The following is a 26,970-nucleotide window of genomic DNA, read 5'->3' on the forward strand; positions in this document are numbered from 1 at the left end:
TATATTTGATTTTTATTTTCAAAAATATAGGTTGAATATAAAGTGCAATGACGGATGGTGAACCGGGGTCTTAGGATTTCAAATCTGGTAACTGGTATAGCCGATCTGAGGCAAGTAATTTTACTGAAGAGCCAATGAATAATATCTATAATAGGTGTAAAATCTTTAATCCACAATCCACAATTTTACATTAAGTATACAATAAACTATCTACATACATAATCAAATAGAATAATATTGAGCCACTTCATACTGCACATACTAATAAGTTATTAGTTGTAATAGTCTATGTTATTAGTAATAACAGACAATTAAAAATATTTTATAAAAAAGTTTTGAAGTAAATTTGAAAATTTTTAATTTTCATACAATTTTAGGTAGGGCCAGTGGAAACAGGACACAGATTTTTCAGGGAGAGCAACGGACCCGTGGCCACCGCCACTGAGTAATGGGTATATTAATTTTACAATTGATGTGTGTTATTTTTTTGTATATAATATCAACAGCTTATAGAGCGGTAAAAATACTTTGATTTTCTACTTTAACATATTTTCCTCTTAATTCACAAATTATGTATGGCAATAGTTTTAGAAATTAAAACTGCATATAAATACAATTTATTGTTTATTTTTTGATTTCATTATATTCTGGAATAATTGTTAACACATAACTTGATAATTAAACAATAAAATGATTCCCCTACTGAATATTAATTAGATACAATAATGTATATTATGCAATTGTGACAAAATGTTAATAAAAGTACTTTTAAATTATTGTCATATGACTTATTGTAGCATAGCTATACCTACAATAAGTATAATTTATTATTTTGAATGTATATTACAGCCTACCATATTTAATTTAATTTTACACTTATTTATAAAACAATAATTTAAGTTCATAGATTAAACAAAATGTATTTCAATGAATATAGAAAAATAATTTGTTTTATTGTAATTATTTTCAAATGTATATACTAGCAAAAGAGTACAATATTAACGGCAAAAAAACAACATTGCTTTTAAATGTATATAGTTAATAATTATTATTATAATATCTCAGTTAAAATAGTTTTTTTTTCATAAATTTTGATTTTAATAATTAATAGGAATTATAAATATTACTATCAAACAGTCCATCAAATAGATAAAATAAATAATTTTGAGGTACATTTTTCTTTCTTAAATCATAAATCAAACAAATTTATACCAAAACAAGACTCATTAACACAAATATAAACGTAAACATTTAAACTAATAGTTAGAAAAAAAAATAAAACAAAATTATTCAACAACATTGTGCACATACAATTAAACACAAAAAATACTAATGTTATGATTTTATCTGAGTTCCATTTTTATCACCTGAAAATAAAAATAAATGTTATTAGTATTAATACTTATATAATTTTTCACAATTTTGACTAATAACATATTCAGTCATGTTTTTATGAAAAAATATTTTTTAAATTATTAGTATTATAAATTATACATAAATGGTTAACAAGACCATCATCGTAATTATGAGACCCCAAGATGTTTATAATGAAACTTCCACAATATAAGTTCGAAAAGTAAAAATTTAATTATTTAATTATTTAATTATAAATTGCAACTTTTTTCCTTTAATCTATATGTTTAGAAAAGTTTGTTTATTATTATGAACTATAGTAGTAAACATCTCAATGGGAGTCACTCAGAAAGTTTAATACTTTAATATTATATATTCAATATTCATATAACTTTTTAAAACTAATTGATCAAAAACATACTACATAATGATTTATCCCAATACATTTATTTACATTAAAGACAATGTGGTAGCTTTACTTTCAAATATAAATTATGATGCATATTTTCATTAAGTATTGTTTTTTAAAACGTCTATCAATTCTTCTAGTTTTAACACATTACTGTTGAATGACATTCGTTTCAGAAAAATAATTTTTCAATGAATAGATTAAAATACAGGGGTTGTTTAAAGAGTTGGTAGGCAATGTAGCCATAAGCCATGAGCTATATTAACAATACTTTTTACAAAGACAGCACTTTTTGAAAAATTCCATCTTGCTTATGTGTAAAAATTCACTAGTTTTAATATTAGCAACATACACTTATAACACAACTAATTTACTTAAAATTTTACCTTTTAATTGACCTGAACTCGTTAAAGAGTCATCGGAATTAGATTGAGCATGTAAACTGGTAACATTAGTTGCAATCTTGTCAATTTGAGTTTTTAGAGATATAACCTACAACATAAATATAATATTACTATATTTATCATTCATAATTAATATCAACTACATTACTTTTGAGTTCACTTCATTAAATGATGACGTTAATTTAGTGTCAATTGTTTTTACTTGAGCGATTAATTTCTGACTGTCCTCTTTTAATTTTTCTATTTCTGCCTGAAAAATAAATCATAGATGTATAAAACCAGCCTAAGATTATGATCAAATTTTAAAAAGTATAAGAAATTATATTTATAACAATATATCAAATACTTAGTAACTTATAATGTCTTACCCCATTGGTTTTTTGATCTCCGGATAACCAGTCGATTCGGCTGGTAAGTGTTCGGTTTAAGGTTGTGACATTCAAACTTATATTTTCAATTAGCTCATGTAACTTTCCAGACACATTGTTGATCATAGTTTCATCAGTTTTCATACTACCAACATTACTTAATTTTTCCTGTTTATTAAAAATAAAATATATAAATATTTTAATTTGAATATTTCAAGAATATTTGTTATTGCATACACTTATTGAAGTTATGTTTGCTTTCAAAGTTGTTTGGTATGACTGTAATGAACTAGTAGTATCTTTGAGCGATTTTACACTGCCACTTAAGTCTTGGTAAGTACTACCAAGTTTAGCAACTTCTGATGATAAGACTTTTATGGATGGGTCTTTTGTAGCATCTGGATTTGATAAAAGGTCCGTGTTCTCATTGATTTTTTTCTCAACTAAAGATAACCTTGAACCCAAATTGGCAACCTACAATTTAAATACAGCAATTGTAATTATAATATTGCTAATAATAGCAATCACAAGCTTCAGTAGTCTGGTAACATGAATCAAGGAAATAAAACTCACCTGTAGGGTTAAGTTAGTGATCTGTCCATCATACACTGTTAGACGTTGATTAATATCGGTCTGGTTTTGTTGAAGCTGTTTAGACATGGCATGACATTTCTGTAGGTCATCTGGAACTCCACGATTGCCGGCGGCAACTGAAAAAAAAAAGTATCATTGTTTAGAAAAATACTACAAACACATACTTGTATGCACACATTAGACCGTATGAGTGTATGTCTTAAGATCAACAATGACCTCAATCTCACAGACAACTCATACGTTATGTTCGAGTTCTCTACACTCGTGACAAGAAAATAATATTAATGTTCACAGTATAAGATCACCATCCTCATCTTAACGCGATAGACCGTCAGTTAGCCGAAAATCACAAGCCACCCTCCCTCCCCATCAACTATCACGACATCATCCCGTCACACACCTTCGTCGAGTTGCGATTGCAAGTGCGCTTGGATCTTGCGCACGTCGAGGAACGTGTATGTCTCGAACACGACCCACACAACGCAGCCGAACGTCAGGAACATCCTCAGGGCGCTGCACCAGGTGTTGGCGACAAACGTCCGTTTTCGCCTGCGTGTGATCTGCCGCCGGAGCTTTATGGGCGTGGGCGGCGCCCGAGACGACGAACACGAGTCCGAGTCGGAGGAGCACGTCATCAGCCTGCGGTTCCGGTTGACGCCGACTACCGTGCACCCGGTCAACGCGTCCAGTTCCTTCCGTTTTCGCATTTTCTTGCAGCCGCCGCCGCCGCCGACGGCCGACGAAAATCGCCTGCTCACGTCACTGCTCATCGGCCGCAGGCATGACGACGACGCGTCTGTTTTGGTGAGCTAGGCGAATGGAGGTAGACGACAGTGTTTCGCGACGGGTGGACGTGGTGAATCGATGGAGTGGGCGAATGCTATGGGCATGTACAGGGGTAGTTAGACGTCCCGCGGCTGAAGAATACACTTTACACGAATAGGTAGAGTCAGCTCAACATCGTGCAGTAAACTATAATATTGTAGTCATATAATGCAACATCAATGACTGTGTAATAATGTGTTTAATATCGTCTCTCGGGGTTCCGCCGACTGCAGTTTGCATTCTGCAGCAGCAATGGCTAGAACTTAGACAATTGAACTGTCGCCGCCGTCGATGTAGTTGTGGGTGGAGCAATATGTGCACGCGGTCTGATCAATAAGTCTGTAATTTGCCGCCGCCGCAAGTGGCGTACCCGGAACGGTCACGTTCATATTTTCTCTCCCAAAATTGCGTTTTAAAATTAATTTCGTGGACGTGTTTAATAAAATCTTGGTTGTAGTAGGTATCATTATATGCCTATTTTTTTAAGAAGTATGAGTAAAGTTCGGGACGTTAGGTTTTTATTCGGTAGTGTGGCTCTACCGGACTACAAGACGTTTGTCTACGACCAGAGTTTCCACCCAGTGCGAACCCTTCACAATTCACAGTCACTTTAATTCTAGAACGATACTTTATCGTCGTGGTTAGATCGCCAAGAAGTTGAAAAGTTTAGACGCGGGGTGGTGAGCATGATTAAATGGATGTATTTCACTACTTCACCGAGCGACTTTTCCATTCATAATTACCAGTACCGGATCTAGGGGGGGGGGCGATCCGGGGCCCATGCCCCTGGCGCTTATCATAGAGGGGCGCAAATTTCAAATTTTAAACTCATCATTTATATGATTTGGTGACTTTTAGGGGCGCTAATATTATGTTGTGCCCCGGGTTGCATAATTTGTAGATCCGGTACTGATAATTACCACAGCGATCTACTAAAAACTATACACATAACTTTACATGTAAACCCTTGAGAAAAAACATTACTCTTTTTAAAAAATATACAATATTGAACTATTCATACAGGTTTCCCCTTATAATAATTTAATATTATTATTAAAATGAATTTAAGTGATTTAACATGTTGCTTTATTGTATGGCTCATTTTACAGCTTTCAGTACAAATAATATAATCTATAGAGTTATAACAGGACTCAGTGGCGTAGCCGGGTGGGGGCACAGGGGCCATGCCTCCCATGGGCCATATCATATAATATATAATATGTAAAAAATAACCGTAAATTTATTAATTTTGGCTTTGTACCGGTTGGGAGTTAAAATTAGAAAAAATGTAATGGTTATTGTTTATCAAAACACCGTAGATTAATAAGCGTGTCATTATCATCAATATTTTCCAAATATTTGTAAAATTAAAAAAGGTTGTTATTTGAATGTTATTTATTAAATTTTTTTTTTGTCCCCCCCCCCTCCCTTGTAGAAATCCAGGCTACGCCACTGTAACAGGTGAGTAATTTAATGTAAGACCCCACTATTTTAAAAAGTATTTAAGTTTTTAAAAATATTGTTTTACATTTTTTTAAGTTTTTACTCCTTTAAACGACAACATAATTTATAGTTTAAATTTCATTTTAAAAAGCAGAACATACAAGAAAAGTATTATGCTTTTGAATATGAAATTAAAACTTAAAAACAATAAAGATAAAACATATTAAAATTATAAAATAATTAGTGATTTATAAATTACCTGTTATAATATAGTCACTTATGCGACAGTACAATGACAGTGGGATCAATTTGTGGATTTTAATATACTTAATACTATAGATTATTTATTTAATATAAGTTCTAACACCCCACAGGGGTAAAGTCTTATTTTCATATATTCTATAATACCACAAATTCTGAGATTTTATTAAAAATATTAAAGTAATGTATTACGTATACAAAAAATAACAGATATTACGTAAAATTTGAATGACCTAGTATATTTTAAACCATTGACACGATAATAACTGTTTGTACGAAAATACATTAAAATATAATGCAGTAAGAGTTGATATTTTTTAATGTTTGTTATGCAATAACTAATAAGGTAGAGTGTGTTAATGTTATGAAATAACTGCATGACAAAAGCAGGAGGCTGTCGTCAATAACTGCCTCTAACAAAAATATTTCATCATTGCTAAATTAATTTTTTTTTTAAACAATCAAACTGTTCTGGCCTACATTATTTATATCTATTAAATCTGATAAATCTTTATTGAATATTTAGATGGTAAGATTATAACTTTGTTCTAAATTAATCATTTAGATATTAATAGTTATTAAATTTGATTTTTTCATTTTATACGTGTATTAGAGTAAATTCACCTATTGGCTATTATCAAATTTTAAGCTAAAAACATTATCTGTAACTCTCTTGACTTTTTTACAATACTTTAATTTTTGTATTCAAGTAATTTAAATGGTCATAAGTCATAACATACATAAAAGTAAAAATATAATAAAATAGCCAACATATAGAACACAGGTAATGTTCTTAATTAAAAATTTGATAATAGGTGATTTCACTCTAATATTAAAAGTAATAACACAGGGTCAATTCTGTTAAACGTTTTCTATATTTTACATGAGTTAAAGTGAGAAAACATTAAGTATGCTGATATCCTCTTAAATAAATATTAAAGGTAGCTCAATAGAAATTATAAAATATTCAACCTTAACACTAAACTTGTTATTACTTTATGGCCCAAAATTTTAATTTAGTTCAAATGGTTGTAGGTACCTATTAAAACCATTTGATCAATTATAAATATTAATATATATCTACTTACAAAAATTTGTATTTTTAAATTGTAGATATTATACATAAACCATAATAATTTATCTACAATATTATAAAATCTAAATTATACGTGACATTTTCCATAATATACAAATACATTCTAAACTTAATCATATTGATTCAAACAAATTACATTAGGACCAACTTTATTCATTAAAAAAACAGTTATGTAGTTATTCTATAGGTAAACAAATAAAGTTTAAAAAATTAACTCATCTCGTTTATATAGTATGCAAAATGCACATAGAGATTTAATAATTGTATTTAAGTTTAATTTATTTACTATATATATATATATATATATATAATATATTCATTAACTATTTATTAAATTTATTTCAATCTTAATACAAATTATTTAATGAAACAATAAATATACCTACTGAGACAGTCATTAATAGAATTCAATGATTTCATTATTGAATTGTTTTTATATTTTATGCAAGGTTAAACAAAATAATCACTGTCAGAAATCACAATACCTATGATTATAATGATGTCAGTAATAAATTATTAACAACTATCTAGTTATATCTATTTTTATCTTAGATATCTAACTACCTACAAAAAATTGTTTACGATTTAAAAACGAAACTAGTTTAAAGGTTTTTTTTTATTAGATAAATTAATATGTAAAAAATTAAAATATTAAGTTTAAAAACAAATCCATATCAATTTTAAATAGCCAAAAAAAATTTATTTTAAAAAGTAGAACCATCAGCAACGAATTAGTGGTTTGAAGAAAAAAAGGGAAATTTTGAGAAAAATAATTCGGAAGTCTTACTTGTAATAATAGTATGATTGAATTTGTCCAATTCGTTTTGCAAAGCATTGATGAACCAACTCATTGTCAGCAACCAGACAATGAGTACCGACAGAACAAAATACACACATAATGTACGTGACTGTAAGCGACATTTTTCAAATGTCACTCGTTCAACAAACTTGTCTCTATTGTGGCCAAATCTAGAATGGAAAATTAGAGAAAAAAATTATGACCAATCCTGACTACGTGACCAGCAGTTGACAACTGGCCAGTGGCCACCAAGTATACTTACTTTCTGTATCTCTTCTTCCTCGGCGAAGTCAATATCAATGGAGGGATGTGTGCGGACGAACTGCTGCCGGAGTCCGACATGTCTAGCAGCTGATAAGTTCTGGTTGAAACACTGGGCTGTTCCATTTAGCGAATACCATAGTTGAGTGTTGTGAAATGAGATTTACCAGGACACCAGATATACCAGACTTACGAGGAACATTCAAATGCAAGCAATCCGGAATTTGCTAAATCGACAATCAAAGTTATATCGACCTTGTACCCGTGAACAAGTACAATACAAAATTCGAACGACTAATAAATTATAAATTATAATTATGCATAATATTATATTGTATAATATATTAATAACATTTGAAAGGTGGTTTGGGAATATTAATTACTATTATTTGGTCCACCTTGCACACATTGAGATATCACTTATCACAATATATTGAAAACAGCTAATTGATAAACACAAGAACACGAATGTTAATATTATCTATATCAGCTGTGTTTGTAACGATCTGTGATATTATTTTCGAGAAAAAAATTTGAGTGCATCGATACGTATCGCTGTAACGATTTAAAATCGAGTACCTGTTCAAGAAATACTTATAGCCTCATAGGTACTACAAAATTTACATTAAGATTAGGTACACAAAGATCAAACAATTTTATATTTATTACCGATTATGACCTATTGCAGATTCCAAACTAGGTGCATTACAATAATTTTTAATTAAAACGAATTTTCAACACTTGAATATAAAAAACATGCCCTCCCATTGGCCTTTTTTAGGTAAATCAAATGATTTCAAAATATATTGACTCATATTGAGCATTTACAGACATTAGTAAATTTCGATTTTTATTAGTTCTTTTTTAAAAATATTATCGATAAAAAAATATCGTTTGGTTCAAATATTTCAACATTTAATACGAAGTTCCTATAATAAGTTGTTGTTAGTGTAAATAAACAGTAATTTTTTATGAGTGTATAAAGTTAGAATTTTATAAAAATTTGTCAAAATCATGAACATTTGACAATGACAAAATGTAGTAGGTAAAACTGGCAAAAGTAGGTGTACCTATTTCAAATAAACTTACTGTCAAAAAATATAAATTAAAAATTAAAATACTATAACAGCTTTTAATAGTATAGAAATTATTTTAGCAAAAGTGTAAGTGCCTGGTTAATACCTCGTTTAGTGGAAAGGGTATAGTACACTTCAGGGGTGTAATTTGAGAGGGGGGTGGTATAGTTGATTTTGGTTTAGTCAGATAAAATATCAAAACCTTATAAAATATAACCATATTAAAAATTATTATGTAAAATTAACTTTTAGAGTTGCAAGTGCTAAACGAATTTTTTTTTATAATGTTATAATTATTTCCAGGCTTACAGCATAAAATAGAACAATATACCATCTATACAGCAACCTTCATAAACAAACTATAATTAAAACAAACCACAAACGTAAAAATAATCATTAATAAAAAAATTTAAAAAAATGTACCGAGGAAATTACAATGTGAATATATTTATATCATGTCTATGAAGTGGAGTGAGATGCCAGTCTATTAAGTATCTCTTATACCTACCTAATAAAACGGCAATCGTCAATCTATTATCTAATTTTCGCATTAGCGCATTACCTTTGTATCATTATTCTATGAGACCGTGCTTATATCACGTTTGCATAACTTCTTTTTTATACACATTTTGTACTGTTTATTATTTCGATAATGTTTACTCAAGTTTAGACCTGTTTTTATATAATCAAAAAAAGAACATTTACAGTTGTTTACAGTTGTTTACCAACGTTGGAAACCAAGTACTTATACAAATTGAGAACACTTAATCATCAATGCCGCATTGCTGCCGTAAAGAATACAAAATGATGTGTAAAATAGGCCGGGGGGGGGGGGGCGTGGGCTATAGATCACCACGTCAATCCACCATGAGACCACTTAACGTCTTAACAATATTGACGCACGTGCAGCACATATCTACGTCGAATAATTTGGTGTAATTATGCTTAAACTTGTCCATTACACTGTTTAGTGTTCAGTGCCTATGTATTAAGCATTTAAATAGGCATATTATAATAGGCTATAGGTACATAACTTTAAAAGTATATTATTATGTAGTTTCCTCAGATCTCATTTATCATACGATTTGAGTAAATCTTACGGTTTAGTTGATTTCGTTCTTTGTTTTAATTAATTATTACTTATTATTTACAAGTATAGGTGTATTTCAGTGCGTTAGTGCTATGCCGTAATATTATAGAGGTGGATTATATTTTTCGTCATGTGACGTATAAGTATTATCATCACAATAATTGACGGATACCTACCTAAATTACCGCTATATTATTTCCAACCTATATTAACGGTATTTTTGTTTTAGCTTAATATTTTTATTTTTCTGTTACTTCTTAGTGGTTATTTTCTTTTCCTTTTAATAACCTATATAATTTTAATGTAATTCTATAATTTTTTTTTCTGGCTTAATATAGACCGTTCAGGTCCTTCGCCGCAACCACCACTTCCCTCCATCTATCTCTATATCCGTAGCTAGTTCTTCGTCGTTCAAGATTCCCAGAATATCCAAGTCTTTATGCATCCTATCTACCCAGCTTTGTCTTGTGCGGCCGAGTGGTCTTTTGCTCTTCGGCTTCCAGTAGGTGACTTGACCAATTGTCTGCTCTCGGCCTCGCCATACATGCCCTGCCCAGCTTATCCTTTTGCTTTTCATAGTGGCTATTATGTCCGGATCCTCTAACATGTTTATCACCTCTTCATTCTTTCTTCGCTCATATTCTCCCGTGTTTTGGTTTCTTCTGGGGCCAAAAATTTGCCGTAACACCTTTCTTTCAAATCTTGCTAGGTTTTGCTCGTCTGTTTTGGTCGTGGCCCAGGTTTCACACGCATTTAGCGCTATCGGGCGTATCATTACTTTGTACAGGGTTAGTTTAGATTTGATTGAAACTAGTTTAGATTTTAATATTGTAATTCTATAATAATTATTATAAAATATATTACTGGTATAAGCTTATAACTTATAAGATAATGTAAGTGATTTAATTTGTCTATATAACATAAAATATTTAAAAAATACTATTAAAAACAAACATAGTTATTTTTTTAAAGTCAGCTTTACAAAATCTGGAGGTTGGAGCTCAATGAACTCATATTATTCAGTTGACCTTGCAAGGTACTTGCCTAAATATTATAATCACAATTACTACTACAATAATTTAGATAGATACTAGAATAATAAGTTATTGTCAATAACCATCACATATATATTTCGAGATAAATATTATACATAAATAGGTTAGGTACATAAATAACTATCAATACGTGTTATTTTAATATTTTACTTTAATTATTGGTATAAGATGACAAGACATAATAGTTATTTTGTTAGTTACTATAATTATTAGAATTAATTAGTTACCTAATAATTTATCACATTATTGTAACATCAATAAATCGTGACCTCCGCAAATGAAATACAAATAATTCTAATTAAAATACATCTAAAATAATAAGCTTAATTATGTTATGGTAATAGTAAATGTTAAATCAGGGTGTATAATATATTCTTGAATTATTTTTTATTTTCTTATTTTCCCTTGGATAGTCCTTTAAAAAATGTGCACAAATATTTTAATTTTAAAACAAAACAAAATATACATTTGTGAGTTGTTCAAACCGGTTTGTGTTTTGGTTTCAAGACAATAAGGTGCTATGGGTCTTTAGCATCCCCTAAGTCAAAACTAAGTCAAAAAAATAAGTTAGGTCCCATTAAGTCACAAAAAACCTGGAGCTTAAGCACCACCTTGTTCAAATGTCTTGTTGCACCGATAATTATTACTATTGTTCATACGTTTGATTTTATTATGTAATAATATTATATTATTTCAGTCATGACATTTTGCAGTATTATCAGCGGCTATAATTAAGTATATAAGAATAAATAGGTGTTGCTGAAATAATATAGTACCTACCCTTATACTCATAATATGATTATATATAATTATATATAATATAATTTTATATTATTTAACGGAATCAACGCAATTTTATGGATACGGTTGTTTCCCTAGTAGAACGCTTATTTTGGAAAAGCTGACTTTTAAACACACAAAGTGTCTATTGTAATATTGTGGTTCTATTATTATTCACCTACCCAATAACTGGCTAAATTTAAGATATTGCCTTAGCGACACTTGGGCCCTATATTATTTACTACTGTAGTACCTTTACAATAGTTTGTGGTTTAAAGTATGAGTTTATTTTATTTTTTTTTTTTTTTGCTGCAATTTAATAATGTAAATAACAGACATCGATTCGGATTATAAATTTATTTGTACTACGTTTTCGTATTTTCCATGCACTAACAAATTATTACTATATTATATATTATAAATTATAATTATATAATATAAAGAACTTAGGTACTCGCCTATCCATTAACTTGTAATGGGTAATTGAATATAATAAATTTAATTATTTATTTTATGAAAAAATCTGGATAAAAATAAAATTAATTCAATAGTTTGGAAACAAGGTTTTTCATTTATATGGTTTAGCTAAAATACGTTATTATAAAAAAAAAGAAAATCTAATTACCATGATAGAAATTAAAGGTCATACCTATTGGATTTAAAGAGTCATTTTCCTATAACAATAAACCTGATATACTAACATCACATTTTTTATAGACTTAACTTAGAATTTAACCTATAGCTTGTTCCGAGTTATCAAGGATGAAGCAAGATCGTATGTCAATAACCTTCAAAGTTATACGGATAATTCTTTTTCGGATTAAAAGTTTTTACTAAAAAATTACAATTTAAATTGTTAAATTATTTTATTTTACTTTAATAATTGTGTACATAAATAACTATAATAAAGAATATTGTTTGTATTATTATGGTAAGAAATTAACTCAATGTCCTTCATAGATGATTTATTATTTTAATTTTTAACTGTTTTAACTAACAAGAAATTATAATTTTTTTATGTAGTTAATTATTTCATATTTTTTATCATTTATCATTTATAACTATTTCTTGTAATTATAATGATAGATACGTAATTAAGACAAAGAAGTTATGTAGGTAGTCTAAAATAGATGATATTTTAAAATAAAATAAATTCATATCTTTAAGATCTACAAAAAAATACAGGGAACCATAAAAATGTTTTTTTTTTTTTTTTGGTTAAGATGAATTTGTATTTTCCACTAAAGGAATAATTTGATGTAATTTATATTAATTATAAAAACAATAAAACTATATTTATAATTTATTGCTTTTAAAGTCAGAAATATATTATGTTTTAAATTAATGGTTAATTTAATAACCATTTTCGTGTATAGGACTACAACCAAACTAAAATATTAAACGATTAAACTCTTTATTTGATGATTTTTAACACTTCATGCTTAACATTTTAAAAATTTCATGACTTATAATTGCATTTTCAATCGAATATTGACAAAATATGAACTTGTTATTTTTTTTTAATTCTGAGCGGAGCGATGAATTTATTGATTTTACAATGATTTGTGTTTTTTTTTATATTTTTATATTTTATTTTTTTTTGTGTGTGTCAGTGTACACAATTAGCTATCGAAATAATGTTTCGATTTTCATCTTCAATAGCTTTTCCAGTTGGAAAACGAATCTAGTTAATGCATTGGGAAGGTCAACAATTCACACAAATTCCTAGTAGTTTTAAAAAGCGCCGAGAAAAACAAAAAAAAAAAATTAAGAAAACAGAAATTTTTACGCAAAATTGGTTTTTTGAGAAAATTATTTTTGTTATTGGTATTACTCTAAAAAAAAAATATTATAGATAAATGAAATTTTCAGTGAATGCTTATACTTGATAAAAATTATAAAATTTTCAATTTTTAAGTTATTTATAGACCTTTGAAATTTCCTTTTTTTAGATTTTTATTTTATAAATGTCAATACAATTTTATTCTTTGTGTAGAGAGCTGAAACCCAGGTGTGAAACATGCAACTCCGAACTCACCGTTAAACATATTTTCCTAGAATGCCCCACTTATCATAACGCTAGATCAAAAGCAAAAATAAACACCTCCTCACTCAAAGACGCACTTGGACCAGGACAAGAAAAAAAAAAGTTAACTTCATCAAGATGGCCGACCTTACAACCAACATATAAAGAACCAAAGACAGCACATCACAACTATCAATTTCCATTATATTATAAATTAAATATATAAACCATTGTAGGCTAATAAACATTGTATTTGAAGCCTTTAATTAATAATAAAAAAAAAATTTTATTCTTTTTTTTTTAGGGTTAGGGCTGCGACAACTGAGGTCATTAGCCTGGAGAACTAAAGGGGAAGGTACTGTAGGTTTTAACACGTGGGTTTTTTGGCAGAATTTTGAATGGGCACCCGTAGGTTTCTGCCATGCCCGGTTGGGGCATTTGATTGGGTTAATAAGGATATATATAATAATAACAACTGTGGTCATTAGCCTGTAATAATTACAAATAGTATTAGCCTTAACTATTAAAAATATGGGGAAACATATTATTATGTTTAAAAGTGGTGGAAGTCAGTGAAGTATAACATAATGTATATATTAATATATTTTTTTTTACAAAAGTTTTTCTAAACCTATATTGGCTATATTAGTGATTGAGTATATTTTTGGAATTATTCTTGCCAAGTGCTTGTTCCACAGAGTTCACAGAGTTCAATCCTCTTTAATTATGACTTTATGAGATGCAATTGTGTTAAATGGGAGTGTCCAATCATGGTCTTTGTGATGTCTACTAATTATTGTCTGGATGTGGATGAAGGGGATTTCCATGGGTCTATGAACTTATTTTTATAGTTATAACTTATAGTGAAATATCGTTTCCAAACGAAAATAATTATTACATCTCGAATTCACAGCAAGTACCCATGTATGTAGCCATGTAGGTATTAAATCATGTACATTTCAATATTTTACATCCTATAAATTATCTGCCCATTACATAAACTCCTAACCATAATTCACAGAATACTTATAAGATATTCAAATATCCCAAATAAATACCGGTTTACTCGAAATATCATTGGAAAATCAAATATTGGTTTGACGAGTTTAAAAACATTTTAGTTAAATAAATACGATACGCCTATCCACTACAGCAACTATATACAGTAAACATATTACATATATTATAATTAAATAAGATTTACTGAAGTCTATGTTATCAAGATAAACTGTAAAATATTTTATATTTTCTACGACTAAATCAATTCGGATTTTAAAAAGACACGCGTGTTTCAAAAATTACTAAAATAAAATGGGTACTATGTCTAAGCTAAAACATTTTTATCATTATTAATATTAAAATATTATAACAATCTATACACAAACTAAGTACCTACAACAAGTAATTTTGATTTAAATTACAATATACAAATTAGCGAGACTGGCAGATAGGGAGAGCACTCAGTAGTGCCACCCGACTAAGCTATATTACATATAGGTATAGTTTTTTTTTTAAACTCGATTGTTTTCGTGTAAGATGTACGTCATTCATTTAGAATCGTTTTTCACTTAAAATTTAATATTTCTTTTCAAATGTAGGTACTCGGTACTCATATATAGTTTTTAGTTTCACATAGTTTCGCTTCGGGGTAAACTTCAATCCAGATAACTTTCGAAATCAATCACCGCGTTCCGAACATATTTAATTGCCCATTTCCCAAAATAATTATTTATGTTATTATAAATTTTTGTTTATATAATAGGCAGTGTTTGAAATTATTGTATAGGTACTTAGGTGGTATAGCCAAATAGCCAAACATTAATTATTATAACTTGATTCATCAGGTAGAAAAAAAATTTAATCCACCCAGAACTAATCTAGAATTGTATTAGTAGTGGCTTCACACTATAAAGTACTCATTTTCTATATAATATAAATATATTTAGGTACCTATATTTTTTATATACCGAATATTCTCGTATTTACGAAAAACATATTCACATAAATAAGCTTAGAAAATATAATACTTTAACACAATTAATAATTAATAGAGTTCAAACTCATACTAGTAATCAAGAGACAACTTACTAGGTAGGTATCGTCTATATTAGTCTATATTAATTTAGCAAAATGTAGGTTGTTGTCATCCAATTTATTTTAAAGATTATATAAAATGTTTAATCAATAAGGTTATCGTATTTTTTCTTTTAAAAGACATTTTTTTGATTAAAATATGAAACATTGTAACAAATAATATATATTACACCTTAATAAATATCAATAAAATGTCATACAAATATAATATAAGTACGCAGGCTATTTAAATATTTAGAAATACAAGTTATAGGTTGGTATTAATTATTATTAAAAACATAAAGTATATTTTAATTAATTATTATTGTTCTGCACACGTATTAATTAACCTTCCTAGTTACCAAAAATCATTATAATATGTATCTGGTATCATATCATTATATCAATCGTGTAAAAAAATGATCTGTAATTAATATCTTACCAACCGCGACGCGTACATAAAAAACTGCAATAAACACACAGGATTCACAGAAGAAATGAATTAGTTAAGAATGAATTACCAAATATGTTACCCACTTAATAGGTATAGGTACTATCAAAGTATCAAATTGATACCTATCATTAATATGGAAGGGATAGATTTATGGAATCGTTATGTAATTATGTTCATACTATTTATTATGATATTTTATATTTATTTATTCATTCGGTAAACAGTGTTAAAAAAAAAAAGTTTATTCAAAACAAAATCTCTGTGTAACATATTCTAAGAACTCATAATACGTAGAATAAAAACAAAAAAATCTTGCGTTCGAAGGATAATTAATGCGTTTAAATGCTTAGGAGAAAGTTACTTACTTTACCTATAGGTAGGTATATCCAATATCCAGTTCACAGTAAACATATTATTAATTATTTTAATATACAAACAGGCTGCATTGTGCGCTTAAACGTGTTTGCCAATAATCGTCCGTCAACAAATCGATCCTACTTTTTTAATGACCAACGCGAACGTCACGAAACAAAAAGGCAAAAATCACTTGTTTACATTGGCGCATTATAATATTATCGTAGATAATTGCATACTGTGGAAAAATGCTATGTGTAGTGATGAGAAAATATTTTTATGACAACTGTAATGTAATAATTTAGGTTATTATACCGAAGAGAATATTCAATATTTTCATTTCCAAGTCAATTTTTTTTTTTTGTTATATATTTCTCTATAGTAAATATATTATTTTTATTATTCTATACTTCTAATTTCGTGAATTGTAAGGTAGAATTAATGTCGAAAATTGATTTTAGACTTTTAAGACTTAATACTTTAATATTTTGTAATTTAAAAATTATTTGTTAGATTTTATTATCAAATTTTAACCATAACCAAAAACAAAAAATTAACAGTGTTACATTTTATTGTTTTGCTATGATTTATTTTATTTTAATAAAGTCTAAAGGTATGATGTATAATTTATTTATTATGTTCTTTATATAGGTAGTATAATGTGAAATTATGTCATTATGCCTACAGAATAACTACTTAAAAAAGTTTTTGTTTATAGGTATAAAAGTGTTATATTAATATTATTAGTTACAATAATACCAATAATATTAATTATTATAAGTACTTTTTATTTTGTTGTACCTATTATACCTACAAGGATAGTAGTTATTGTAATAAACAGTTCCCAGACAACCAGTTCCTAGTTTTTGAACACGAAAAAAGGTACCTTACCTACCTACCTATACAAGAGTTTAAAAAATGATTTTAATAACTACTAATTAGCCTAAATCAATGAAATTAGGGTATAAATAAATCATATCGAATATTCTAATGCTTGAAGTTTAAACTAACACACCTAAATATGCATATAATACTTTGTTATTTTCAATGTTTGATTTTCAAAAAGTAAAAATACATCTTGAAACTTTTTTCTGTGTTTAGGGAATATTATTTAAAATATATAACAATTAGAAAATGTAACTATTTCCCAATATGTCATGTTACATAATATATTACTATAAGTATGTACAGCGTACGTATTATAATAATTAGCAAACAAAATAATAATTAACAGTGATACCTATTAACCATTATAGTTAAAATTATATTTTTTTTACCATGAATCATTCGACGAAAATGCCATATGATCAATGATCATAAATTATAATAAATAAGAAGAAGTATGTAAGAACTTAATTTATAGAAAATGTTATTATATTTAAAATATATTATGTAACAGATTTTAATTTTTCTAATTTCAAATGAGTTATACATGAAAATATATATATATATATATATATATATCATTAGATTATGAATTAATTAATACACTCAAATAATTTAAAATTCAAGTCGGCCTATATATAACTTTAATAGATTAACTTAAAACTTTTTGTAGTTCATTTTTTTATGCATATACACAAATTAAGTGGGCGTGACCAACAAAAATACAAAAAAAAAAATTTATAATTAAATAAGGGATACCCTAATGATAATTTATGGACAATACGTCTATATTCAATACATATAGGGTGGTTTAGTGAGGCGCGGTGGTACGCTCAATCTGCGGAAACGCACTGAGCGTACGTACCGGCCGCAGTTGCTAGCTCCCGGATGGATGACCACCCGGGATTTTTAGCAACATATCCTTGCCACACATACACAAACACGTGTTACAACCCTACCCACTTAAAAACCTACCCTACAAAAAAACATACAAAAATAACCCCTACCGTACCACCCCACACCCAATGACCTATGTTGCCGCGGGTTCTCCTTACAAAAAAAAAAAAAATACATATAGGTTCTTACTGTGTTCAATTTATATTTATACTCCAAAGCGCATGCTCAATTAGATATTTTATCATCGGCTTTTATATTTAAATATTTATTGAAATTTAACTCAACTTTTAGTAATCACGTGTTTATAATATAAAATATAAAAATATGCGAATAACTTCAAATTTGGTATTTATAATGGAATGATTATAGTTATACCTACAGTAGTAGTCAGCTAGTCATTTAGTGTATACAACAATGTCATAAATTAGAAATATGCATGTCATTCCTCATATTGGAAAATATTGATTAACAATTTAATTTATAACTTCAAAACAACCAATACTTATGTATGTTATAAATTAAATTTGACGAAGGATATATGCATATTATTATTTATAATTAAATATTGCCATATTGGTACGTATTTTAATTTTTTTATACTTAAAATAATTTTTTACGTAGTTGTATCCTATGATACACTGTGTACAATGTGTATATAGAACCTATCTGAGCTTCTGAAAATGTCATGTTTGTTCTTATACTAGAAGTTTTTTGTAACATATTATAATAATTACAATTAGCATTACTACTAACTGATATAAATTTAAGTTTAAAATTAACGATTAAACAACTGGCTGCGGAAAGTGGTTTTAGTTTTATAATGAGAATGTACTTATGTATATCATTATTTCCTTTCCACATAATGGCACGCATTATTTATACTGTTTGATAAGTTATTGTATTATTTCATTTGTATTAAAAACTTACAATTATTAGACATTTGTTTTTTGTCTAATGAGCAGGATACTGAACATTTTTCTATAGGACTCTTATATATTATTTATTACTAAATAGTTATATACAAATGAATAAATGATCACTAAATATTTATTTTAAAATTGTAAAAAGTTACTACTTACCGCCATCGTTACCGTCTACACTTTATTGTTAATTGTTATTGTAGATATTATGCCACACTGCAGTTGCATCATTCGCGGCTATCGATTATCGGCAAATCAATAATTATTAAATAAATAAAAAAAGCAATTAATATTTTCAATGAACATAATATTCTCAATACTATAGTTTTATAGAATAGAGGTCAAATTGTTTTGCGAATAAAATCAATACTGCCGAATGTTAATAAGTAAAATAAATATGAATTATAATTTCTCCATTATATCTCGATAATGATAATAAAAAAATAAAAAAAAATTACCTACAGACACTAACACTTAACAATTGATAATATTATAATATTCGTACACATCAAGATTCAATGATAATTGATTTTTAAACAGCACGGTACTAAGATACCTACCTAGCGTGGTTGGCCTTCGCAATTCCGAGGTTGAAATGCATATTATTGTACGCTGCAATCGACAATGGATGGTTTTAATTTTTGTTTTCACCAAAATAACTATAAGAATAATATTACATAAATGTACCAGACACGAGTGGTACATTATAATACACAAAAGCAATATTATACAGATAATATAAAATGCATATTTTATTATTTTTATATTGTTACACACACTCGGCGTACGTTCTACGTGTCCCGAGACAAATCGCTTACGCATATTATTTTTACCGAACACATTGGTGCCTGCTATTAAACGTGCATAATAAAATCCGAATGACGTAGGGATAATACGTATGGGTATAAACCCAGTCGGTGAATTGATCTCTAAATTACTCTGTCTGCATCGTAAATAAGTTTTTAAAGCCGTCCGTGCGTGTTACCATCACCCGTATGAAAACTGGCAGAAACGTCGTGAGAAAAAAACAATCCCGTGCATAATACATATAATATATAGGTAGAACAAAATACAACCAGTTTTACTGGCGTCCGCATATATCATGAACTGTATTGAAGTTTTATTAGTTATGTATACACCCACCTTTTTCGCGAAACGAAAGCAAGATAATTTTTAATTAATACCTAATATATAATCATTGGTAATTATCAAATTCGCTTGTTTTGATCAAGTCTATAGGTTTAAATTATAATATAAAATAATTCAATGTTATGAATAATAATTTGGGTTTAGAACTGTGAATTTATCTCAAAGCAAAAATTTAACTTGTTGTAAAACTCGTAACTTTATTTTAAAAGAAAGTTTGAACTGCATAACAACAAATTCAATTTTGATTTTGGGGGACACTATTTTATTTATTGCATTTTAGTTTTTATAGTGCATTAAGTTCACAACCTAAAGTCCACAGTACTAAATACATAATTTACAGACTATATAGAAATATGGAATTAAGGGTGATAAATATTGATGCATATAATAATGATATAATAATATGCTCTGATATTATTATACAATCTATGTATGATTACTATATGCAATTCAATAATATACATTCTAAATGACACAGATTTTTAAATTATCAAGGTTTTTAGATTTCAAGAATGGAATATATGTGTTTAATTTTAATTTTTTTTATGACTTATAACATTATTCCAAAGATCGAAGATTTGGTTTTTGTGAAGAAGAAGATGCTCTAAAGCACAAAGTTTATTTTATGTTTGAAGTATGACATATTTTCTATAGATTTTAAATTAGACGTCAACAAAATAATAATCATAATATCATGTCATGTTAAAATTAAATTCATTAGAAAGTTAATGTAATATCTAAAAGTGTTTAAAGTTAGAAAATCATAAGGAATATACGTTATTGTGTTCAAAAATAATATTACATTATAATAAAAAAAAAAAATAATAAATATTAAATCATTACTGTAATACTTAGAGGTAGCTGGTAGATGATACCTATGCTAAATGTGATTATGTTTAAAAGTTGTTAAATAATATTTTATACTTTTTTTTAACATCATTTTTATTATTAATATTATTTGTTTCTTTTTTTTAATTTTAATTTAATTCTTACATTTGAAATTAGAATCACATCAATTCGAAAATTTATTGTGTTTAAAATGTTTCATAGCTAATAACATGTACCTATACCATAGTGATTACTCACCACCTGGGCTGGTACCTAATTGGTTTCCGTGCCTAAATCCCACAGTATGTCGAATTGGTTCCTGTTTGAAAAAGGGATTTTATTAAGTTAAGCCGAATTGGTTTCCATTTAAAAATAGGTGTTTTATTAGACAGTGCAGAATTGGTTCCCGTTTAATTGCGCACATTTTCCTTCTCAATTTAATAAGCTTAGGACTGTCAACTTCAAAGTAGGATTGGTTAAAAATATGCGTTAATGAGTGTTAAAAATATATATAATATATACAATTTAAAATCGTCGAGGCCGACTAGTCATCAGTTACAAAATAAAAATAACAAAATATAATAATTATAATTTAAAGTCGTTGATTGGCAAATTTAAAGCAAACCTTCTTTAAATATTCAATTAGCGAAAGCTTCTTGTCAATATAATCAACCATAATAACCATACAGTTCCCTAGGTATTGGTTATTTTTTTCTTTTTTGGTACTACTTATAAGAACGATACAAGTACGTATATCTCAATCGTTATCTTAATCGACTGGGATATCAGCAATAATTTGCTAAAATTCCAATACAACAATATATTTACATTTTATTGTATATAATTTATTGTAGAGTGTAGGTACATTCATATTTTATACTATTTAGTTTATATTTTGTATCAATTATTTAAAATTAAAAATTTTAACTAATTTACCTAAACACAAACGGGAACCAATTCGGCTCTACCTATATAATTTGGATCAACTTAATAAAATGCCTTTTTCAGATGGGAACCAACGGTTGTAGCTTATAAGCACAAAATATGACCCAAACGTGACCAAAAAGCGTAAAAATAAATAACCCATAAGCGCAAAAAAATTATCTTTTTAATAACCCATAAACGCAAATTAATTTCATAAAAATTTGTATTTTATTAAAATCGTTGTTACTATTAATATTTAATTAAGCATTTACAGTGATATTAAAATTAGTAATTATGATATTAGTTTAAAAAATCAAAATTATAATTTTGAGTATTATTTTAAATTAGTTAAACAAGTATCATAAATAAATAAATATAATATTAAACTAATATAATAATGAGTAGGTACCTCAAAATTAAATTTTAAATTTGATACCACCTACATGTCATCAAGACTTTAGTATTCCAATCTCTTGAAATTTTTTTTCTTCATACAAGGTCCAAATATATATGTATTGGAGATGACTATAGATTTACAATTTATTTTTGCGCTTTTATCCCACTACCAAGGCACAAAAGCGCAAATTTGTTTTGCGTTTTAAATTATTGAAAATAAAGTTCGATTCGCATTTTCAGGTTTTACCGAAACCAACTCGGTTACTCCCACTTACCTGTTATCAAATAATCTATTGTGCCATTAATCGTAAGTCGTCAGTCGATAATACTTAATAGTTGTCATATGATGCTATACATATAACATATATAGTATATATGTTACCGGCAAAGACGTAAATTAAGGAATTAATGTTAATGACTAGTCAATAACGATATTTCCGATCAAATTAGGCAGTACACGATATTAACTAGTAAATATCGTTAATGTCTATTATAATCAGTCAATGATGCAATTAGAAATATCTCCTAGGTAATGACAATAACTCCGGGATTTTTCAGGCATAATTGACAAAAATATAAAATATTCTTGCGTTGTAAAATCGATTTATCTAGATATAATAAGTACGTACGATAAAGCTGATAAATCTAATCCTTTTTACATTTTTGGATTTTTGTAATATCTTAGATTCGAACAAAGATCAAATTAATAATCATAGACAAAGGGCCATAACTAACCTTTAAAAGCAAGCACAAAAAATGATGAAGTATTCTAATACTAAGTTAACAGAACTTCAAGTAGGAATTACTGTAAGAGTACTTATACCTGACGTGGATAGAGCACGTAGCTCACCCCTTAATCTTTTGGCGGTCATTGTTTCATATGAAGCTGATATGTATAAATTATGTAAGTACAATAAAAATTAATTGTTAAAATAAATTAATAACAATATTAAAATAAATTACTATGTAGGTACGGAGTATGGCATGCTAAAAAATAGGTTCACTAGAGCACAACTCGTTCCGTGTCCTGAAAATATATTGAATTATGAAAAAACAATCGCGACTGCCGGAGTAAAAGAAATTACGGTTCGTGAGGCTGCTGGAGATTGTGAAAATAAATAATTATTAATTATGTATAATTTATCTTGTATTTTTACATTTCTGACCTAATTAAAATATTTCGTTAAACATAATTATCAACATTGCCTATCAGTATTAGACATTAAAGTAAGTTCCTAGTCATAGTTCTAAATGTGTTAACAAAATATTTAAATTTTACAACCTTGCCTATGTTGTCAGTTAATTCCTAGGCATTGACAATATCGACTACTAATGTTAGGAATTTATAATATTGGCTAGGCATTTACGTTATTAACTAATTTACATCATTGACGGTAACATATATATTATGATGTGGATCTGAAATTGCCACAGCTTACAGACTACAATATTAATTGAAGTAGGTTTAAGAGATGTATTTTTGACATAATTAAATCCATGGAGTACCATTAATTGTTTTAGTCAATTTTATTATGTCGTGTGAAAGTATTTTAATAATTAAAAACTAACAATTAATAACGTCCTTAATCCCCCGGTCAAGTTGAAAAAAAATTGTTTTACCTGGTCTCGAGTTGTATTGAAAATATGGTAGACACATTAAGTGTCAAAAGTTTCATTTTTAACCAGTGGTAGTGGTGCCCACAGGTTTTCCGTGGACCAGTGCAGTCATAGGGCCCCTAAATCTATAATTTATAATTTATTTAATTTATATAGTTATATTAGTTACTATATTTATTTATATATTTGGCACTTACAACGCCTAATAATTCATTCAACGATCTAATGATCGAAATGAGTAGTTATGATGCATTTATATTATTTATAATGTTTACTCTACAGTGGGGTCCAGGTCCTGAAACCTGTGTGGAACCATTGCGGTTGAACTATACTTTTGGTACCCTACGTGGGTGCCACTTTTTCTAACGGATTCGCACTGGACATATTTGCACTTTCGAGTTGGTACCTACAGAACTATATTGGGTAGGCGGAATACCTGGAATTTCCCAGTGGGCCGCTTGTTTAAATTTGGTCGCTTGAACTCGAAAACACTCCAATGGTTGCTCCCGACTGTCGACATGGGTGTGCGACAAAATTGCAAAGCATTTACAAAATAAATTGAGCTTGTAGTAAATCGTGACAAGAGTATAACAAGAGCTAACTTGATATCCGAACTACAAGACTTTTTTCAAAATGGGACCGCTTAAAATTGTTACTCTCGATGAAGATAACACATTTGATAATTTTATAGACGAGGAATAGCAGTTAGACCTAAAAGAAAGTATTAACAATTCTAATTCGGAAATTTAAAAAAAAAAATCGAAAACATGATGTAATAAAATTAAAGCGTGTCGAAATTGTATTTTATGTTGCTGTACAGTACTACTGAAATATAATCTGACAGCGAAGCTTAATAGACAATATTTTGTGCATTCAAATTCATTACTGTGGTCAACAAAAGTAGCTTGTGAAAGAATGTTTTCGAAATTGAAATATATTCTCAATAGAATAAGAAATTCATTGAGTCAAGATAATTTAAAATCATTTATGCTTAGGTATGTCAGGCGTAAGCTGAATCTGGTATTTTTATGGCGTTGCAGGATAATGAAATTACAATCGAAATAATTTCGCAAAAAAAGATCAAATCTTAATGAATTGCTTAATATGTATTAATGTGTATTTTTGGAGTCTAAACATATGTATTTTACATGAAAATGATAACATTTCTTTGTACTAACTATTTTTTAATTTTTAATAATAATATTGTTCAATATATGTTTTTAGGGTTGTTTTTATAGGTACACCTAAGTGGGATGATTTTTTTTATGTTCCCGGTAGAAATTTTTGACCCAGTCCAGCCCTGGGTACCTCTACTTCATAATATGAAAATAAATCGCTGTTAAATTTTACACGAGAGTTAGTGCTACTCAAAATTCCTTAAGATTTCTAGAAAATCACTGTCCTTGCACGGACCGTATAAATACTCAATTAGCTTTTTTGACAGTCGTGGTTAAAAAAAAAAAGTTGAACCAGGGAACCAATACTCTACAATAATATACAGGTAGGACGTAGGTACCTGTTACCTGCTATGGAATTTATTATAATAATTATGATAAACATCTATGCAGTTTTGATTACGGACTTGTCTTTCACAAGACCGTAGTTCGGATTAACAATTCAAATGTTATTTTACCGGCTAAGGAAACTCCATGTTAAATCTTAAAACTCGTTATGTAAAGCTGACAGCATGATATTATTTGTGTGTGTGTGACGTGTGTGTTTTTTTAAACGTGAAATGTGTTTGTATTTGTTTATTATAAATTACTTGCTATAGGCCTAAAGATAAAACCAGATATCTTAACGTGGTAATCATGATAATATAATAATATGCATAAGCATTAAGCTTCTTATTACGTTGGCGATGTTAATTCAGAACAATGCTAAATCATAGGTACTAGTTAGTTATAAATTGTAACCTATAGGTGAGATTAGGTGCATGGGTCGCACTATAGTCACTAGGAATATTCGGCAGAAACGCATGGTATTATATAATTTATAATATATTTCCATGCAAGTTATGCTAGTAAAAACGAAATAAATAATGACTCCGAATCGTCTTAACATCAAAATATTTTAATGTGGGGTTTTCACAAGTGAAAATGAAATTTTTGAAATTTATATTTTGGGATTCACATTTTCCAATGGTCTTCCGAATTCAACTATATATTTTGGATAATGTGAATATCTAGTAAAATTAAATTTTTGAGATACAATGTATGTCTGAATCCCTATTCGTATATCAAATTTCCAAACCTAACAAGAAAAAATATGATGATACCTAGTTATCATATATTTATTATTCGTACATTTTAAAACTATTTTTAGCTGTTACTAACGTGTTGTATGATGGTTTATTGTTATTACAATACTTGTCATTGGACAAAACCAAAATGATTTTGAGATGACTGTCGGTTGTAACTTGTAAAAAATGATAAAAATATTTTGCATTACATGTGGAAATCACCTTGTAAAGTTGAATTAAATTCAGATTTAGAAAGTTTGAAAAAGTATGTTTACAACTTGGATGAAAATGAAACTACTAAATGCAATAAGATACCTACCGAATATAAAATCAATTGTTTACTAAATATACCTTAACATTTTATAGTTATTCAGTTTAACGTGTGAACAAA

At 28.2% G+C, this 26,970-nt stretch overlaps 2 protein-coding genes and 1 long non-coding RNA gene across 5 annotated transcripts; 1 reads left to right on the top strand and 2 right to left on the bottom strand.

Annotated features, from left to right (window-relative positions):
- Positions 1–928: 928 nt before the first annotated feature.
- Positions 929–19,698, bottom strand: LOC107173321 (uncharacterized). 3 transcript variants are annotated; one of them, XM_015523817.2, is made up of 9 exons: positions 19,583–19,698; positions 7,815–8,040; positions 7,541–7,722; positions 3,108–3,244; positions 2,772–3,008; positions 2,535–2,702; positions 2,315–2,416; positions 2,149–2,254; positions 929–1,367 (listed from the first exon to the last, which is right to left on the bottom strand). In XM_015523817.2, exons 2-9 carry the CDS (start codon positions 7,937–7,939, stop codon positions 1,336–1,338), a joined length of 1,089 nt encoding a protein of 362 aa, XP_015379303.1. In that variant the 5' UTR covers positions 7,940–8,040; positions 19,583–19,698; the 3' UTR covers positions 929–1,335. The 3 variants fall into 3 exon arrangements, with proteins under 3 accessions (XP_015379303.1, XP_015379302.1, XP_015379301.1); XM_015523816.2 differs by lacking the exon at positions 19,583–19,698 and having other exon boundaries at positions 7,815–8,123; XM_015523815.2 differs by lacking the exons at positions 7,541–7,722; positions 7,815–8,040; positions 19,583–19,698 and adding an exon at positions 3,529–4,659.
- Positions 10,323–10,754, bottom strand: LOC149058178 (uncharacterized). Its single transcript, XM_089218329.1, has one exon. The coding sequence runs from the start codon at positions 10,752–10,754 to the stop codon at positions 10,323–10,325; it is 432 nt and encodes a 143-aa protein (XP_089074455.1).
- Positions 19,699–23,193: 3,495 nt separating the features above from the next.
- On the top strand, positions 23,194–23,914 carry LOC149058179 (uncharacterized). Its single transcript, XR_016190393.1, has 2 exons — positions 23,194–23,624; positions 23,691–23,914. It is a non-coding gene; the product is annotated as an uncharacterized LOC149058179 (long non-coding RNA).
- The last annotated feature ends 3,056 nt before the right edge of the window (positions 23,915–26,970 follow it).

The sequence above is a fragment of the Diuraphis noxia genome, unplaced genomic scaffold (genome assembly GCF_037042655.1).
Source record: "Diuraphis noxia isolate RWA-SAM2 unplaced genomic scaffold, SU_Dnox_SAM2 contig0002, whole genome shotgun sequence".
NCBI classification, from domain to species: domain Eukaryota; kingdom Metazoa; phylum Arthropoda; class Insecta; order Hemiptera; family Aphididae; genus Diuraphis; species Diuraphis noxia.

What these genes read in the sequence shown, in the direction of transcription:
- LOC107173321 (XM_015523815.2), bottom strand. Translation starts at nt 3,898, where the DNA reads ATGAGCAGTGACGTGAGCAGGCGATTTTCGTCGGCCGTCGGCGGCGGC. An exon ending in GAGATCAAAAAACCAATGGG is followed by an intron (nt 2,417 to 2,534) that starts GTAAGACATTAT and finishes TTTATTTTTCAG; the next exon opens with GCAGAAATAGAAAAATTAAA. An exon ending in GAGTTCAGGTCAATTAAAAG is followed by an intron (nt 1,368 to 2,148) that starts GTAAAATTTTAA and finishes TTTTATTTTCAG; the next exon opens with GTGATAAAAATGGAACTCAG.
- LOC149058178 (XM_089218329.1), bottom strand. Translation starts at nt 10,754, where the DNA reads ATGATACGCCCGATAGCGCTAAATGCGTGTGAAACCTGGGCCACGACC.